This window comes from Canis lupus, chromosome 20, assembly GCF_048164855.1.
Source record: "Canis lupus baileyi chromosome 20, mCanLup2.hap1, whole genome shotgun sequence".
Classification (NCBI taxonomy): Eukaryota; Metazoa; Chordata; class Mammalia; order Carnivora; family Canidae; genus Canis; species Canis lupus.
The window spans coordinates 38,618,694-38,639,204 of record NC_132857.1 but is presented as its reverse complement, the minus strand read 5'-3'; the positions used below and the strand labels follow the sequence as shown (position 1 = coordinate 38,639,204).

General features: G+C 32.7%; 1 protein-coding gene and 1 long non-coding RNA gene across 8 annotated transcripts in view; one reads left to right on the top strand and one right to left on the bottom strand.

The window, feature by feature from the left end:
• The window catches only part of LOC140611887 (uncharacterized), a 160,596-nt gene that overhangs the window by 75,832 nt on the left and 64,253 nt on the right, over positions 1-20,511 (bottom strand). The gene's annotated exons all lie outside the window — the stretch shown is intronic.
• DPP10 (dipeptidyl peptidase like 10) overlaps positions 1-20,511 on the top strand; it is a 1,275,784-nt gene that overhangs the window by 1,199,552 nt on the left and 55,721 nt on the right. For all 4 annotated transcript variants that reach the window (XM_072788965.1, XM_072788964.1, XM_072788966.1 and 1 more), the window contains 4 exons: positions 408-446; positions 5,526-5,633; positions 19,685-19,776; positions 20,152-20,199. In XM_072788965.1, coding sequence (XP_072645066.1) covers positions 408-446; positions 5,526-5,633; positions 19,685-19,776; positions 20,152-20,199 — 287 coding nt within the window. The remainder of the gene's footprint in view (positions 1-407; positions 447-5,525; positions 5,634-19,684; positions 19,777-20,151; positions 20,200-20,511) is intronic.

Genomic DNA, 20,511 nt, shown 5'->3' with positions numbered 1-20,511 from the left:
TACCTTTTCATTTTATTCCTGGATGTTTGCCCAGTTCTTTTGAAGGACTTAATAATTTTGTTTCCCAATGATGCCTAGAGGTGAAAAGAGACAGTGCCTAGTGGTTCAAAACAGTTTGAATGAGGTAATCAAACAGCACTGGAAAATGATCTTCTATCCCTGGTGACATACTACTGGGAATTCTAAAGGAGCTCACCAAAGGAAGGATTTATAATTAAATTATCATTTAATCCCAATTCTGTACTTATTCATTCAGTTGAAAACAGTAGTGATAATACGATCTCTCATGGTATTTCACTAGTTGAAGAGAGGGAAAAAAAATGCCTAATGGAAACATGTAAAAAAAAAATTGATGCCTACTCATTTTAGTGTTCAGAAGCTTCATGGAGTTCATTATTTCTTTTCAGAAATACGAGATGACATCAGATACTTGGCTCTCCAAACAGGTATGGTATAGGAGGTTGCTTTATGTCACATTTTGACTATTGTGCTCATTCTATTTACTCATTTTCTGTATAATAACTTTATCTCAAAAGTTTCAGTAATATTACTTTCAGTCTTTGCTATGTTTGAGTCTTTCCATTAAAATATTTTTGGCTTGGCCTTTCTTTAAGATTATTAGAGAGAGAGAGAGATTGAGGGAGGGAAGAGAGCACAAGTGGGGTGCAGAGGGAGGAAGGGTGAAGCAGACTCCCTACTGCACAGGGAGCCTGACATGGGGCTCAATCCCAGGACCCTGAGATCATGACCTGAGCTGAAAGCAGCAGACACTCATTTGACTGAGCCACCCAGGCACTCCAGACTTGACCATTCTATGACATCATTTATTAAAAAGTTACTTCTATTTTCTATAGAGCTTAAGTTGCAGAATAATTAGTAGGATCCAATTTAAGGATCACTCACATAAGTCAACTTTTGTATAAATTAAAAGAGGAAAAAGTTGTGACCCATTAAAGCTGGAAACCATCAGCATTGATCAAATTCCCCAGAAAACTGACCAAACCTCCACATGAATTGATTATGTGGAGGTTATTTAGATGAATGCTTCTTTCCCTACATGTATCCTACCTCCTGATGCTAATTTATGACATAGAACACTTTAGAATAACTACCAAATGTCTCCACAACATGGTCTCATTCTGAACATTTCAGAAGGAAACACAAGTAAATTATCTGAATATGGCTGGATTCATTTTACTACTAACTCCATCACTTTTCTACAAAGGGAAATGTGTTTGGTTCGCTTTTGATTTGTTTTGTTCTCTATAGAGATCTTTCACATTCTCTCCTGAAGTGTCATACACATCTCTGGTTTCAATCACCACCATGTAGTGAGACCTCTAAATGTATAGCCCTGCTCACTTCGCTGAGTTCTAAAACATCCAAATTCATGCTTGGCATCTTCTCCTAAATCTGTACAAGTAACTGCACACTCCACAGGTCCAAACTGAACATATTCCTCTTCTAGTCTTATGTATTGTTCTTATCCTAGGAGTCAAGGACATAATTACCCATCCAGCTATTAAAATCATAAACCTAGTAGTCATTCTTAAGGTTTTCTTATCCTTTTCTGCATATTATTTTTCATAGACTATTATTCTGTATATTATTCATCACCAGGTTTTTCCATTTTACATTCCAAGATCTCTAGTCAGTTTACTTTCCTCAGCTTCACAAACAGCATCCACTATTTGTGTAGAAACTGCAGGTCCAGGCAGCCCAGATGGCTCAGCAGTTTAGTGCAATTGTCAGCCTGAGGCGTGATCTTGGAGACCTGGGATCGAGTCCCACGTCGGGCTCCCTGCATGGAGCCTGCTTCTCCCTCCTGCCTGCGCCTCTGCCTTTCTCTCTCTCTACTCTCTGTGTCTCTCATGAATAAATAAATTTAAAAAAAAAAAAGAAAAGAAAGAAAAGAAACTGCAGGTCCTCTTTGCCTGCTGAAAGCTCAACTCCTCAGGTGCATGCCAATCTCTTCTCCATGCTGCAGGCTGGCTGACAGACCATGGCAAAGTATATACTTGGTTGCCCCTAGCCATGCCTATTCTACAGCTGAAACAATTGTTGTCAGTTCCTTCTCCATTCTAGGACCATTCTGGGCACATTAGCTCTAATATTCACAGGTTCTTTGCATATGTGCTGCTGAAGCGAGCACTTCACAGGTTCTTTGTAATGAGCTTTTCTTCTAAATGGAATTCTATCAACTATTTTGTGAAGGCTGCTCCTTTTTCAAACCTCAGCTTAAATCACCCATCTAAAATACTACCTCCTCCAACCACTATAACCACATCACATCCGTTTATAAAAGCTTTCTTTTTAAAGTCAAGTGTAATCTTTTTTGTAATCCTTACACAATCATTTCTATGTTGTTTCCCTACATTCACAAGGGCAGGAGGGGTCTTCACTTTTTTTTCCCCCATTGTCGACTAAATGCCTCATATAGAGTCTGTTTATAAGAAAATTTCCATAAATACTTGCTGGATAAAGAAAAGTAGGAAGGACTATAGATAAGCTAAACCTTTTCTTGCTGGAAGCATAAGCATTATCCTTATTTATATTATATTTATCTACCAATAAATAAGTAGGTATTAATATAAACTATTTAATCTAATGAAATTGGAAAAGAATCAACTGATCTTGTAGTCAGTAATGGAATTTCTTAAGTTAGATACTGAAAATAAAAACAATGAGAAGCAATAACATAATGGATATTGACATATTCTAAATTGCCCTGCATTATTAAACCTATTTTGCTATCAGTTTTATTTTCAGTGACATTCATAATATTGTAACATGCATCAACATAATCCATGTGCTTTAGGAATTGTGTTATCTACATTTTGAACCCCAGATTTATGAATGTTTAATAGAAATTCTTAAAGCATAGAAACTAGTTATCAATTATCAATTAACTATTCAGTAAAAAATAATGCAGATGGTAATTTGTCACAGTTGAGTTTTTCTCTAGAAGCTTTTAGAGATTTTTAGAATTTGATGAAATCCAAAGTTTGAGAATGATAGTAGTAATGAGATGAAACAAATTTCTAAGAAAACTAGAAACTTAACATAATCATCATATGCTTACTTTCTGGACTGTAGTGAGAATAGAGAACTAGCCATATTTGGCCTGGCTTTCAAGAGACTTGTGATAACCTCTGTACAGAATTATTGGTCAAGAGATAGAATTTGGTATTCCCAATCCATTGCTCTGTGCATCATAAACACTGACTCACAAACATGAAAGTGGACAGTGCAATTGGCTCCATTTCCATTATTTGATTCTAGGAAGAGGTTGGCATAGAGCTCTATTTATAGGCAGATATTGCCTAGTGGTGAAAGTTATTAAGTGCAGCAATGCATACGAGATTATAGTTCCATCTGCTCCTTCACTGAGCCATTTATAAGGCACTAGAATTGGAAGGAGATGGGTACACAAATATAAAAAGTAAAATAGATACAGATATCCCTGTACCTTAAAAAGGCAACTTATTTTTGGAGCAAATCACAAAGGGATAATACTGAATAGGGGAGGAGCTAATAGGTTGGAGCAAATGTGGATAGAGTGATATATAACAACCATTTTTTTCCTGTGGTACATATTCATCTATTCAATTATGAGTTGGACACCTACTGGGTCCTAGGCAATATAGCTAAAAAGATAAAATTGCAAATTTAGTTTAATTATTACTTGCCTAGTGAAGGAAGCCAAGCATATAATAGAATGCATTGAATGCCATGATAGAGATGAACACAGGGTAATTGTTAGAATCTCTGAGGAGAGATTTCCTAACTATGAGATACTCTCTAACTAGGGAGATTTGGAAATGGTTCCTGTTCCTTGAGTTTAAGGAGGGGCAGGCAAGGGAGGAGGGGAGAGTAAGATTCAACATAAAGGGAAACAGAAAGGTTGTTCCAGAGAGAAAAAGCTTCATGTGCAAAGGCCAAGAGAAATCCCAGAGCACAAGAGATGGAACCTACAGAATTATTGACTCTATCATAGTTGAAAGATGTGATTCGCTCAGTCAAGTTTCTTATATTATATGCCTAGCAATGATGCATTGTCTTCATCCTTGAATTGTATATTATTTCAGTTTTAAATGTTTGCATATATCATCTTATATTTTCATGAGTGTCCATGAAGTAGACAAGGAAAATATCCTTATATTTCTATCAAAGGATGATCTCACTAGTAAAGCTAAAATCTCACTAGTAAAGCTCACTAGTAAAAGCTAAAATGAAAATAGTCATTTACTTATTCATTAAGTGTATAAGTATTAAGCACAATTTATGTGATAGTCATTTTCTAGGTGCTGGAGATAGAGCAGTGACAAATGGAAGGTTCCTTACCCATGAAGCTTGCATTCCAGGGGAACACTACCTACTTGTCTAACTACCTGCCCACCTCATATATACACATATATACACCCAAAAAAAAATGCATACCTGCCTATAACATAGTGTGTTGGATGCTATTAGGTAATATAGAAAGAAACGGGAAGTAGGTAAAAGGGGACGAAGGGTTCAGATAGAGCTGTGTGATCTCGCTCTAAGATCCCCTTCTAGATGGGGTAAGTGAGAAGCACCTCAGTGATAAGGTGACAAAGAGACAACATATGGAAGACATAAAAGAAAGAACCAAAGGGCATAGAAAGTGCAAGGGCCCTGGAGCAGAAGCATGCACATGGAAACAGGAGAATGAAAAGAGATCAGAAAGAGTGGTGGGCCAGATCACCTCAAAGAGCTTGTAGGCCATTTTAAAGACCTGCAGAAGAAACCATAAGCAAAGCCTTTCTTTTACCATATGTGTAATCACTTTCACTAATCCAATAGGAAAGAATCCAGTGTTTTGTCAGGCAAATCCATTTTCTTAATGTTTCCCCTGGAGCAAAAGGAAAGCAATCTATATGTATAGCTTCCATCATTTAATTTTCAGAAAATAATTCTATTGATTTAACATGCCACTAGAGTTTAATTAAAAAATGATCAAATGGGCATTTGTGTTTGTGGTTTTTTTATTTATTTTTATTTTTTTTTGGAGGAGTGAGAAGTGAAGATGGGAAGTTTGAATTAAATGATTTTCACTGGATTCCTTCCAATTTTGCAGCCTTTTATCTTCTGTGTTTTCAGTAAATTTATATATACATCAAGAGAAATGTATGTTCAAGTAACCAGAATTGCTGAGTCAAAGATTTCAGAACACACATATTAAAAATTGCATGTTTTTTGGTAAACCATTCATTAAAGAGCTGCTTATGGTAGTCCAAATCAAAGAGACAGAAAAGAGAATGACGGGGAATAAGGTAGGGAGGGATGAGAAGTTACTGTTTAATGGGCACAGTTTCAGAAACCTACAAAATTTCTGAAGATAGGTGGTGGTGGTGCATTCACATTATTTTTAGAGATAATTTGACCATTTCACAAACAAATTCTAAATCAGAAATTTATGTAACCCATACTTAAATTAGCAATGGTTGGCAGCACAAAGCACATACCATCTTGAGATCATTATATGCACTTCTGTGTTTTAGAATGAGGAGCCGGTGTTTTCTAGAGATGGCAGCAAATTCTTTATGACAGTTCCTGTTAAGCAGGGGGGCCGTGGAGAATTTCACCACATAGCGATGTTTCTTGTCCAGGTAAGTGCTGGCTTCTTTCTATTCGGTGTCATTGCAGTACAATTTTGTGACATATTATGAATCTACAGTTAATGCCTGTGAAGTCCAGCCATATATTTAACCCAAGGACTACCTTTTAGAAAGAGGATTCCCCTCCATAGCTACAAGTTCAAACTGTACCTTCCCACAAGAGTCTCAACACTCAACAGAACTCAGTGAGTCATACATGTATGCTAAGAGGTGAGGGTCTTTGGATATAGAATTGAATACATGAAAATTACCCAGTCCCTACTTTCATAGACTTGAGGACAATCTAGAGAAAACTTTTCATTCAACAAATACATATTCTTTATTTTGTACAAGCAGTATTTCAAAGTGCTATAAATGTTTTAAATACTTGAAGCAAACTACATGTCCATCGAAAAGTTGGATATATTATGGTAGATGCTCATAAGCAAATGTAATGCAGATTTGAAAAACTAGGATAAAGAGAGACTGTGCTAAATTTTTATAGACTTCCTGATAAAAAGAAGGAAAGGGTTATTTTTCCTTTAAATTGCAAATGAGTTTACAGTTAAAAGTTTATAAAGTTGTATCCAATTACTAAAAAATTAGAGAATTTAGAAATAGTAAAAAATGACAAGGTTAATGAATCAATTTGAATGTAATGGCCAGTAACAAATATTCATGAGAACTAGTTTCCTTCAAAATCACATAAATAAACATCCTAGTCTCAGGTAAAAGATAATTTATAAAGATAAAACTTTGTGGAAAAATAGGAATCCTCTAGGAGAGTTTCCAAACAAACTAGCCAAGAATCAATTTCATGCTTACAAAATATAGAGTAAAAAATATAAATGTGCCAAAAGATCCCGAAACAACCTAGCTACTTTTATGTCATTAGAACTTTTAAGCCTTGTGCATATTCTTATACTTTTATCATTATCTACATACATATTTATGTTCAGCAACTCAGTGCCTTGAATTCTCAAAATCTTATATCAGTAGTTTAAAATTAAACACTTGTCTAAGGTCTGTACCTATTAAAATAATTGTCATGGCTTTAATTTTAATCAAAGCTGAAATAAAAAATTTGGGACACGTATAATGTCCAAAATAGAGATGTAGATTAATTTTCATAGTATATCATTAAGTTGGAAAAATAGGTTATAGACTAATGTATAATGTGATCTCATTTATGTTCTAAATAAATATATTTATATATGCATAAATTTTCTGACAGTTTTGTATCTAACTTTTAAAATGATTACATCAGAAAGGTATGACTAAGGGAACTCTTTTTTTTGTTTGTTTTTGTTTTTTATTTTTTAATGTGAACTAGAGGAAGCTTCACTAGCAAATTGCTCTACCTGATTAACTATTGCTAGCTAATAGTCAACTTTGTTATCATAAATAGGAGAGATATTTTGGCCAAAAATAATAAATCACACTTTCCAAAAGTGAATGTAGCATTTTATTAAATTTTTAAATTGATTAAATTTTTAAAGACCAGTATTTTATATTCAAGAAATTGTGTGAAAACCCAGGTGGTCAAAATTAGATACAAACTGTAAATATTTATAAGATAGAGAGTGAAAGATAGGGAAAGATGTGTAATACATCTTTTATATATACAATTCCAGGAAAACAATCTATTCAACAAATTAAGAAGAGAAATAGTGTCTTTTAAAAGTGTGGGACTGGCTGGGAATGCGGGGGGTGCTGATGCTGGTAGGTAGGAATCAAGATATTTATGAATCAGCAGAAGTTCCTTTATAAGCCTTAGGAAGAAATACCTTCTGCCCCCAATCAAATAATCCTGACATGCATTCTAATTCATTATTACAAAAACTTCATAGAGCAGATGGGTTTACTTTGTTCCTCTTCTATATGAAGATTATAACAAAGCTTTCCTTGAAGTAGAAAATATTTTGATCTATTCTAGTGGCAGTTCAGAGAATTTGTAGCTTGTCTCACTGAGAAATAAACATGACTGAATGATTATTTATGGATATTTTGGCAATGTTAACGAAATAAATCTACTTTGCTCATGAGTTAGAGGTCAGTGGTTAGATAAATGTAAGTTATACCTAAGTCTACACACACACAATCTTAAATAGTTTGAATTCCTTTGTCTCAATTTTTAAAAAAACTTGCAAAAAGCTCTTTTATGAATCTTTATGATTACCATGACACGTATATATGCTATAAAAATGTGTATGATTCTAAACTGAATTAAGTGAACAAATTTAAAATCAAACACAATCTCATCACCCCATACTCTTACAGTATAAATCATACTTATTTCTAATATATATTTCTAATTCCTTTTAACATATATGTGGTATTTCTAATACATATTTCTAATTCCTTTTAATATTAAAAACTATTTGATTTTCTCTTAAATATTGTAATCATAGCACATATATATTTGTAGTATTTAAGGAATAATCTATAAATATCTTCCATTATTTATTACATTCTTATTATTTAATATTCTTAAGTATGGTTTTAATATGTATGTTATGTATGTTCATTCTGCCAACTAGATTTACTATACTATATTTAAATGAATCAATTTGAATCATCATTAAAGTGACGCTAGTTTTGATACTAGAGATTATTCAGAGATAAACATTCTTATACATACTTATTTGTGATTATTACCACAAATATATATGTTATTAAAAGATACCTAGGCAAAGCACATATGTACATATGTATTTGTTTAGTTTTTTTTTTTTTTAAGATTTTACTTATTTATTCATGAGAGACACAGAAAGAGAGAGGCAGGGACATAGGCAGACAGAGAAGCAGGATCCCTGTGGGGAGCCTGATGTGGGACTCAATCCTGGGACTGCGGGATCACACCTGAGCCAAAGGCAGACACTCAACCGCTAAGCCACCCAGGTGTTCCATGTTTAGGGTTTTTTAAAAATAGTTTATTTTATTTATTCATGAAAGACACCGAGAATCAGAGACATAGGCAGAAGAAGGAGCAGGCTCCCTGTGGGGAGCCCAAAACAGGACTCGATCCTGAGACTCTGGGATCATGCCCTGAGCTGAAGGCAGATAGTCAACCACTGAGCCACCCAAGCATCCCTGTTTAGGTTTTTGATATGGAGTGTCAAATTGGCTCTCTAAAATAGTATACTAAAAAATATAGAAATAAAAATAAAATAAAATAAATTAAAAAATAAAAATAGTATAGTAATTTAGAGTCTAACAGCAATGCATTACCAACATTGATGACTTTTCACACCCCCCTTTCTTCCCTTGACATAGTGAAAGTAAGAATTGACAGAACAGAGAGTTTGATGGCCAACAATCACGATGACTACCCTAGCAGTATCTGATGTCTAGCTATATTTGAGAGCTTCCTCACTGAATGAAAACAAATTTATCTGTTTGAAGTATCTTACTAAATGAGATTAGTAAATTTTTACAAACACTTTTCCTTTTCACAATGAGTATGTAGGGATCCCTGGGTGGCGCAGCGGTTTAGCGCCCGCCTTTGGCCCAGGGCGTGATCCTGGAGACCCGGGATCGAATCCCACGTCAGGCTCCCGGTGCATGGAGCCTGCTTCTCCCTCTGCCTGTGTCTCTGCCTCTCTCTCTCTCTCTCTCTGTGACTATCATAAATAAATAAAAAAAAAAATTAAAAAAAAAAAAAGCTGCACAATGAGTATGTAGATAAAAACTATTAATTAAGACCAGGCTATAAAATTAGTCTTTCAGGTTATTTTCATTATAGAGAGTGATGGTTGTCATTACAGATACTTTAGTGGGTTTTTTCGTATTTACAAAGTTGATTGATCCTTACTAATTTCAAAAAATACAAGTAGAAATAATTTGTGTATCCTCCTTTTAGACAAGATTATAATTTTATGTAAACTAGAGTATTTCATTCTAATATTTTAAATTCTAATTGTAAAGCATACTTTTCCCATAATGCTATGAATTTTTGAAAACCAGTTCTTTAGAAGATTAATATTTAGTTGACTGGATATAGATAGTTAACCAGTATTATTTTATGTATAATTCATAGAAATTTGCTGTAGTTACATCTGTCACTCTACAAAAAGCTACATTGTATTATGGAGTATTTATTTAGTTTTGATTAACAGAACTGGAATTCCTCCATCCAAAGGAAAATATTTCTAAGCTTATATATAGATATATATATAAATGAACATTTGGCAGAATGAACAGCTTTTAAAACCATACTTAAGAATAATATTAAAATATTAAGTCTATAATAATGGAAGATATTTATAAATTATTCCTTAAATACTACAAATATATAAGTATGTATATATACATTAATATATACATATATTATTTAATTTCTAGATTATTTTCAATTTGAGTATGTGATAGCAGAATTCCTCTACTTTTATATGTTGCATTAAAAACAATATTAATATAAATAAAAACTGGCTTTTCCAAAAATCTATAAAGTAATTGTTCTTTTGAGTAGAATATACAATATGCAATATTAACATCAGTTTATATACTGCCTAAATCCAACAATGATGTAAAACTTCTTTACTTCAGACTATTAAACTGTGATTGCTTCAGAAATCTCCTTCCTCATCTCTCCATAGTATTTCTTATGTAGACCTTAAACTTCTGAACTGCCATATTTGGAACTCTAATATCTTGCATCCTGTATTGCAGGCTGCAGTTAAGTAAAGGGTTTTTGACAAAGACATGGCTACTTTTTTCTCTCAAATATGAAGTAAGCAGAGTTTCAATCATGTTAAGTGGTTCAAATTCATAAACATAAGGAATTGCCCTGTCATATTCCTAAATTGTGTTAAATGAAAAATTATATATGTTGCTGAATCCATCTCTTTCTGTATGTAGTAATACAAAGTATTGCTCATGAGAACTGATGATTTCACTTGGAACAATTTTAAATGCATTCATTACAAATACTTTAGAAAATGGCATGCCCCCAATTCACAATTCTATCACGTAATCAACCCAATAATTTTTTTATTAAACTTCACTATTGTATCTGATTAGAACATTGTCTGAAAACAATTAACTCACCTCATGTGATAAATAGACAGTAAATTAAAGCATGCTATTTTTAAGCACTAGAAAATTTTACTTATTTAGAAGCTACAGAAGTTCAACAGAATTTTTAAGAAATTTGAATGAACCATATATAATTAGGTAAAAAGCACATGTATTATTAAATTTTCACTGATACCAACATCTTCCAAATTTTTAAATATAAATACAAGATTAATTTTTCTGAGTAAGAGAAAATCTATACTAATTTGAGGAGAGGTATCTGATGTGTAAAAGTTCTGATGTCATATTCTCAAATTTTATTTTATTTGGGAATAAAAATACTTTATCTGCATCCTACATTGTCATCCCTCCAGTGAAGGAAATCACTAGTTCTACTACTGTTTATTCTAAAATTAAAAGTGAAATACGAGTTTAATTTAAAGTACATTGCATGTTGCCCTTGTCAAAAGCCCACTGTGCTTTCTTATTCATAATCATTTTTCTGTTCTACCAAGTTAATATAGTAGAGACTGTGGTTGCATGGAAATAATTATTACTGTACAGTAAAAAAATGATTAATCTTTCCTTCTCTGTTAAATTATCTTAGCTGTGATTGCTTGTCCTTTGAAGGTGGATTTAAAACTAACTGAGGTATAGATACCTCCCTCGAGCAGACTAGCCAAGTTCCTTGATGTTTATGTTGAACTTACTGTATGGCCATCTACCATATTCTGATTTGTATTAGAATTATTTACCTAAGGTCCAGATCAAAAATAATATGCTCAATGCTATGATAAAATCTGATATGCATTAGTAGAAAATAGTTGAGTCTTATAACTGTAACTATAGAACTATAAAAGATAAGCTATGTATTACGTGTGAAATGAGGTTCTACTTAGTCCACAACCCAGATTTTCCCTAGTAGATATAAAGCAAGCAGGGCAATTACAGATGCTTGAAGTGAATCCGATGGTTGTGAGGCTGTTGTTAACGCTTCTAACAGGAGGACTTTTGGTCCTAAAGTAGAAGCATAATATTTTTATGCTAGATGGATCACTGAAATTAATAATGTGGTTTTTAATCTTATGTATGTTGTGTTCAGACATTGTCTCAAAGCACAAGATTTTTGCTCATGATCACTTTTAATGTGGACACTCTTCTACCCTTAAACACTTATCTACAAATAACAAAATTTTCTGGAAAAAAAAAGAAAATATAGTCAAGCTAGAAATCTCTGAGCCAAAAGCCTCCCTAGGTATGTACAAATATAGAGCAGAATTTCTTTATCTTTAATGTTTTGAGACACTGTTCATCTTAAAATTGGGCACCAAAGATGCAGTAAAACCTTAAGATCTTAATATCCTGTCCTTGGCTCATTCAAAGCAGGTTTTAAAAATGAGTAAGGGAAACCATCTATGGGATGTTGACCTGTGGGAATCCGGCTATTAAATATGTGATTTCAGAACTCTGTGTAAGTCTTTGGTCTATCCCTGCCTCAAATCAGAGAAATTTGGTTTCATCTTTGCATTTATACTTTCATTCAGCAAATACTTGTAAAGTGCTGTAATGTGTCAGACAACATGGAAAGAAAAAAGTTAAAAATAAGGAAGTCATATATTGTTGTCAATGTTACAAAGCTAGAGGTCTAGGGAACTCCCTTTAAAAACAAGGAACAGATGATTTAGGGAGATGTCAAAATATAGACATAAGACATAGAAAAATTTTTGAAGGCAAATTATTTTACTACATACACATAGTGGAGTAGAGTGCCCTTTTTAGTTTCTGCTTCCAATAGTATGCGAAAGTTGATACTGTAATAAAACTCTCTCATGTCAAAAACCCCAGATTCTAGATATATTTATACTAAAAACATGTGAATTATTACTCAGCTAGTAATATATTTCATTCTCTAAAGATAATGCAAATGAATTAGAGGTGAATTCCAACAATTATAATTGTCCCAAAGTGACACACTGGGAAATTAAAATATAATTTCTACATCATTCATGGCTTTAATAGAAAATATATACATTATATTATGTACATAAATGTTATCATTGATAAAAGGAAATATGGAATGTATAAATTAACATTCAATATCAGAATTTAGAAAAAGAACAAAATAAATTCAAATGAAGAAGGTAGGAAATGAGAAATACAATAGAATTCAGTGAACTATAGCAAAGGTAAAATAATGAGGCATAGCAAAACAAACACTTGGCTCTGCAAAAAATACTAATAATAATTAAATGTATCATGTCTTAAGTTAGCTTAAAAAGTAGAAAAACTCAAAGTAATCAAAAGGAAGCATAACTGCAGATTTTAAAATGTATTTTAAAATAGTATTAAAAATAAAATAGTATTAATAACTTCATGCCAACAAATTTGAAAACTTGAGTAAAATGAATAAATTATAGAAAAAAATTACCAAATCTAATTTAAGAAACTATATGATTGTCCTATATTATTAAGGAAATGGAACAGTGTTTTAAAATGTTTTCACATTAGGGATCCCTGGGTGGCGCAGCGGTTTGGCGCCTGCCTTTGGCCCAGGGCGTGATCCTGGAGACCCGGGATTGAATCCCACGTCGGGCTCCCGGTGCATGGAGCCTGCTTCTCCCTCTGCCTGTGTCTCTGCCTCTCTCTCTCTCTCTCTCTCTGTGTGACTATCATAAATAAATTAAAAAAATTTAAAAAAAAAAGATTTAAAATGTTTTCACATTAAGTATAGGTGGTTTTCAAAGTTGGGATCTACCAAATATTCAAAATATTCAAGAAGCACACACTTAAATTATATAGAAACACATTCATAAAATAGAAAAAGATGGAATATTTTTCAATGTATTTTATGATACAGGTTATCATCTTGTACCCCAAACCAAATGAAAACAGTATGAAGGACAATCACATGTCACTTAAAAACTCCTAAACCAAATAATAGCAAATTGAATTCTTCAGTGGATAAAAAAAAAATAACTTATTTTTCACATAAGAATTCTAAGTTTGCTTAAAATGTAAATATCTATATCATAATTCATTGCTCTACATGAAAAAATCATCTTATAGATGCAGACAGCCTCCAATAAATTCTACAAAATACATATTCAAAAACTTCAGAAATTTGTTAACAAAGACAAATTCTTTAAGCTGATAAAGGCACTCACCAAACCTTAAGTAATTTAGCGTAGTCTACAGTGCACTGCTAGTGAATCTTCCTTTTAAATATCAGCATTGAAACTGTATATTGACAGATGGTAACCAGACTTAACCTGGGGATCATTTGCTAATGTGTGAAAATATTGAATCACTATGATTTACACCTGAAATTATAAAATATTTTGTCAATTAAGTTTAAATAAAAATAAATAAAACTTAAAAATAAAAATCACCATTGAGACAAGGAATCAAAGTGAAGGACCTTGACTATGCATAAAACCAAATATGATGGTTTTTAAAAATTGCCACCTAAGAAAAAGAGAAAAAAACAGAGTCATTTCTGGGAATATTGTTGGTGAAAGGAGAGGTGGAAACTAGAAACTAGTGATGGAAATTAAAGACCCTGCAGGGGAAATAAAAAAAAATATATATATATATATACACACACACACACACACATATATATATAATGTATATACGTATAAAAGTATATATATATAGTCAGAAAATACGCATCCACTCCTAACAGTGCTGGGGAATAAATTCTTAGAGTTCTAGAAAAAGTATTTCTTAGGGACATAGTTCCTTAGAGTAATAGTAATGTAAGTCTAGTGGGTCATCTAATATTTTACTATCCTTACACATCTATATCCTAGAAAATCTGAGATTTTTATAAAGAAGAATATATAGCTGGCAACAGACACACAGACATAACTGTATGAGGTTAACAGAAAGTGAGAATTAAAAATATTCAATAAAGATACCCCTCCCTCAAAATCAACTATGAAGCAGAAGAATACAGTCATATGATACTCCTGAAAAAATTAAGTATCACTAAATAAATACTTGTATATAGAAAATTATCAAATGTGAAATTTAAAACTCAGTAAAGGCTTCATAAAGAAAAGTTGTAGAGTAAATAACAGATTTAAGGAAGGACATTTAAAAAAATAGTACAAAATAGTAACAAATTAATTAATGGGAAGATGATCAAGAGTAAATAGATATCGCTGAAAATATACTAGTGGGTATAAAGCAGGGAAATGAAAACAAATGAATAAACAAATGAAATAAAGTAGAGAGGATCAGAAATAGCTAAGATAGGGAAATACTATGAACTGACATTTAATTGGATTTCTTAAAAAAGAGAAGCAGAACAGGAGTTAGGCAAAATTTAAAACCATAATCCAACAATAAACTAGAACAATAAAAATGGTCAAGAAACAAAAGAGAAATTTGGAGTGGTGGTAAGAACATGATAAAGTTATTAATACAATAATAACATATAAAACTAAGAAACCTAGCAGACTTAAAAACATTAACAAAATTACAAAAAACTGCCTATAAAAAACCTCATTAAACATGATATCCATAATAAATATATAAAATACAATAGAAGTTTTCAAAAGGTATCAGTCATACACAATAAATGTAATTTGGCTTAATTTATGTACTAAAATTTTTAAGAAAATGTTTTTCAGGGCAGCCCTGGTGGCTCAGTGGTTTAGCCCCGCCTTCAGCCTAGAGCCTGATCCTGATCCTGGAGACCCAGGGTTGAGTCCCAGTTCAGGCTCCCTGCATAGAGCCTACTTCTCCCTCTGCCTGTGTCTCTCTGTCTCTCTCTGTCTCTCTGTCTATCTCTCTGTCTCTTGTGAATAAATAAAATCTTATAAAAAATAAAAAGTTTTTCATATTGGTTCTTGAAACTAATGCAATTCAGTCTTTTTGAAAATACACATTTAAAACAAAAGGATTTAGAAAGACTAAATCTTGATGCTAGTCAAGAGAGAATTATGCCTCAAAAGCATTAAGAAGACCAGACGACACTTTATGATGTTCAAAGGCACAAATCACAACGAAGTTACAATAGTTAAAAATGTCTGTATCTGTGTCAGATAGTGCAATAGCTACCTTCATAAAGTTGAAATGCACAAAAGCTACTTGGTATGTGGAAACCTTCTTGTACCAACCTTTGTCCAAAGTTAATCACATTATATGATTTATATATATATATTTTTGTTATATATATTTTATATTTTATATATTATATTGTATTCTAATATTAACTACATTATATGTTATTTATATATAGTTATATATACAGTTGGTTTCTATCACTAGTTTCTAGTTTTCACTTCTCCCTTCACCAATATTCCAATACATATAATATATAATATATATTATATATCATGTAATATATAATTATATATATATATCCAAATTAAAGATAAATCCTTTTCAAGTACATAAGGAACACTGATAAAAACTGAACATGCATTAATTATTTTAAAGGTTCAATAAGTTCCATAAAGTAGAAATTATATGAAAGCATGCTATGATGACAATGTAAATCAAGAATATATTTTTAACAAGTTTTCTGGCTAGAAACTTTTTTAAAGTAAATCCAACTAAACAATTCCTTGGAAAGTTCAAATTTGCAAAATTTATAACTAGTGATAACAAGAATGACAACACACACACCCAAAGACAAAACACAGGCTGATCCAACTGAGTAAAAATGAGAAAGGAAACACATACAATTAGGAATGACTGGTGGGAAATAGCAAAGGACAGTTTAATAGATCCCGAAGGAATATTTTGAAGAACTCTATGCCAATTAATTTGAAAATTTAGATGAAATGAACAGTTTCATGAGGAAACACATTTTACCAAAACTGCCCCAAGAGAGACAGACAACTTACATTGACTAATGACATAGAAGAAATAATGTCATCAAAGAAATACACCACAATGGAGCACCAAGGGTCACATGAATTTACAAGAGAATCTTACCAGACTTTCAAAAGTAATACCAACACAATTTGAAATATTGTACGTGCTTTATTTATGGTTGCTGTAAAAGCCTTTTACAAAATTTCATATCAATTCCTGGTTTTAAAAAATTAAAAATAGGGGCAGCCTGGGTGGCTCAGTGGTTTAGCGCTGCCTTTAGCCTGGGGCCTGATCCTGGAGACCTGGGATCAAGTCCCACATCGGGCTCCCTGTATGGAGCCTGCTTCTCCCTCTGCCTGTGTCTCTGCCTCTCTCTCTCTCTCTCTCTCTGTGTGTGTGTGTCTCTCATGAATAAGTAAATAAAATCTTTAAAAAATAAAATATTTAAAAATTAAAAATATAGGAATTGGTAGATAATTTCTTAACATGATAAAACATACATGTTTCAGTCCATAATCCAATAGAGTAGGATTCTAATCAAGGTCATAAACAAGGAAGGATGCACACCATCTCCACAATATTGTGTTGGGAGGTATTTGTGTAAATCAGATGAGAATAAACCATAAGCCGTAAGATTTGGGTAAGTATTCAGTGAGATAGCAGGATAGATATTTAGCATAAGGAAATGAATAGTGTCCTTATTTGCAAATAATAACCATTTAGAAAGGATATGATTTAAAAAAAAGATATGAAATAGAAAGCTACTTACAATAGCCACAAAATATAAAACACTTGGTAATTAATATAAAAATGAAATATATATGAAATGTAAATGTGCTAAATGTACAAAATCTGTATGAGGACAATGCTAAAAGACATAAAAGCTTTCTGAAAGGCATAGGCATGAAAAAAAAGGGAAAACATCCTTGTTCTGGGATAAAATGACTAATGATCAAAAAGAGGCCAATATTAATTATAAATTTTATTTTATACCAATAAGAAATTCTATCAAGTTTTTATGTGCTTGAATGAAAAATGGTTATTTTTAATAATATTTGGGGAAATCCTGACAAAAATAGAGAAGGGGTGAATTGTAAATAATATGCATGTTACAGAAATCTGTATTTAATAATGTGTGGTTTTGCGACATGAATTAACAGAGATAAAACAGTATAGACAGCTTAGACACATATGGAAATTTAATATATCTGATAAAGATGGCATTTCAAAGTACAGGAAAAATGAATTTTTTCATAAAGTAGTCTTGGAAATATTGAATATCATTAGGAAAAAGATAAAAGTAGATATATGCTACCACCATAATTCTAAAATGATCAGATATCTAACTTTGAGAAATAAAACCTTACATGTACTAAGAGAAAACATCAATAAATTATTTGTAACCTTAGTTTGAAGAAAGCCTTTAAACTATGCACCAATACCTAGAGACAATATGATGGTAAATTTGATTACATAAAGATTAGAAAAAAATTTTTTGTGAGAAATGTACTATAACTAATGTCAACATAAGACGACAAACCAGGAGAATATATTTGCATCTTAAGCTCACATAAATAAAGACGTAAAAAGCTCTTAAAAAATAAAGAAGACCAAAACACAAAAGAAATCTGATAGATAATATAGACAAACATTAGCAGAGAGATAATTACTGAATCTCACTGGTAATTATGCAAATGATATATATGTTGTACTATACATACATATATATGATGTTCAACTTTTTTCCTAAGAGAAATGCAAACTGAAATTATACCAGTATACCTGTCATAAGTTGAGTTTCTGACAAATCCAAAATGCTGAGCATTCTGTAAATCACTGGACCAAGAGTCTAAAAAAATGGCCATTATTGTAGAAATCAAAGAAGACAAATGCTTTTGAGACTGAAGAGATGATAATCCAATATAATATGTAAAGCTTGATTGAGACATCTATTTTATCTAAATACATAAATATACGTACATTTAAATATGAAAATATATAGTTATTTAGGTTACTTGGGATTGCTGTGGAAATTAGAGTATAGACTATATATTTAGATTTTGTTAATGTTAATAGGTGTGATATGTGACTTGCTTACATGTGAAAATAGTTTTAATCTTGAGAGATGTATATTGAGTATTTAGGAAAAAATACCCTGATGTTTGCAGCTTTTAAATGATTCAGCAAACAACGAAAGAGGGGGGACAAATTCTCAACAAATTCTCTACATGTTGACGTTTGGTGAACCTAGGAAATGATCTTATGGATATCCATGTACTTTCCATTCTGCCTTTCAACAGGTTTCTATATTTTCTCAATAAAATGAATGAGATACAATTTCATACTCGTTTGACAAAAAATTAAATAGTCTGAGGAAATTAATGTTGGTAAAGCAGTGATGAAGATGTGGAGCAATGAAAACTCATATTGCTAGTAGACTGTAAACAGGGACAACTTTGGAAAATACTTTTTCACTGCCTATTTAAGTAGAAGACATCTGTACTAATGACCAGTCCCCAATTTCTTGGTGTTTGTCTCAAGAAAACCCTGCCATGTGCATCAGGAGACATTAATAAAACTGTTCATAGTCAACTTGTTTTTAAGAGCAAAGATTTGGAAGTGTTCAACTGTTGATAAGACATAAATTATGCTATCTTCATATAAAATGCCATATAGCAGTGAAAACAAACTATGGCTACAAACATTAATATGAATAAATCTCAGGGATAAGTTATTGTGGGAAAATAGCAAATCTTAAGGTGACAAACATGCTGTAAAATTTGAAAGTATGTAATAGTAATTATTTAAAGTTTGTTTTGAAATGTTTTATTTAAAGGCGTCCAAACTGTGCAGTTGCCAGTCATCAAGATGAGAGTTACCAAAGTCCTATGTCTGTAACAAATTCCAAGAATGACATCCCATGTCAAAGTGATGCACAGGCAAGCCTCACCCAGAGGTGTTTTCTGAATGGTTTTCCTACGGTATAGGAGAAAAGGCACTATCCTACTCTGGTCAATGTTTGCGTGTGTGTGTGTGTGTGTGTGTGTGTGTGTGTGTGTGTGTGCGCGCGCGCGCATTCTTGAGACTGAAAGCAAAAAACTGAATGTTAGCTGAGAATTACAGAATTAAAAGTGACACAGGCAGTTAGTACTTTTGTGTTGACCAGAGAGATGCTGTTTAAATAAAAAAGAAAATCAATATTTTCTATTTCTTTGCAGAGTAAAAGTGAGCAAATTACCGTGCGGCATCTGACATCAGGAAACTGGGAAGTGATAAAGATCTTGGCATACGATGAAACTACTCAAAAAATGTGAGCGTTTTTGGTTCTCTAGTCAGGTTGCAAGTCAGGGCTGTCAAATGCAATTTTTTCTGCCAGATTTACGTTTTGCTTACTGTGGTCCTAGTCCAGACAGTCCAGCTGTGTAAAGAACAACTTTTCTTTTAAAGAGTCTCCCTATCTTTATCCAGGGACACACTTGCACGGACACACTTACACAGATACGTGCACACACCCTCAGACGTCTTTAAGAAAAAAAGATGTGTTTCCCAAATGGACCAAAGTTCTGTGGTTGAATAATGAAACAGCTCTTGCCTGTTCTTTGGCAGTTTGAAAATTCAAATGAAAACCCAGCCTGGCAAAAATTGATCTGTGCCTGATGTTTGTGTTGTTTTCTTTCCTGGACAGTTACTTTCTGAGCACGGAGACTTCTCCCAGAGGGAGGCAGCTGTACAGGTAAGCAAGGTGGAAGGATTGCCCTGTATAGGTTGATTTCTCAATGGCCATCTACGCAGATTAATGATAGGATGGGAAAATCTGAAGTTTCATTTTTGACATGACAAAAATCTCACACTCTTGAACCATTTTCTCAGCTCTGAACCTTTGTGAGCCTGCAGGGTTGGACTTGAGGGGAAAACCATCTAGCTTTACTTCTTTTTCCTTACCTGCTTTCACAGTCTCAAAATACCTTTTTATTTTAAGGCTTGCTTCTCTCAATTGCCCACATCACAGGCATTTACGTATTTTCCTCAGTGGACTTTTCTTCTG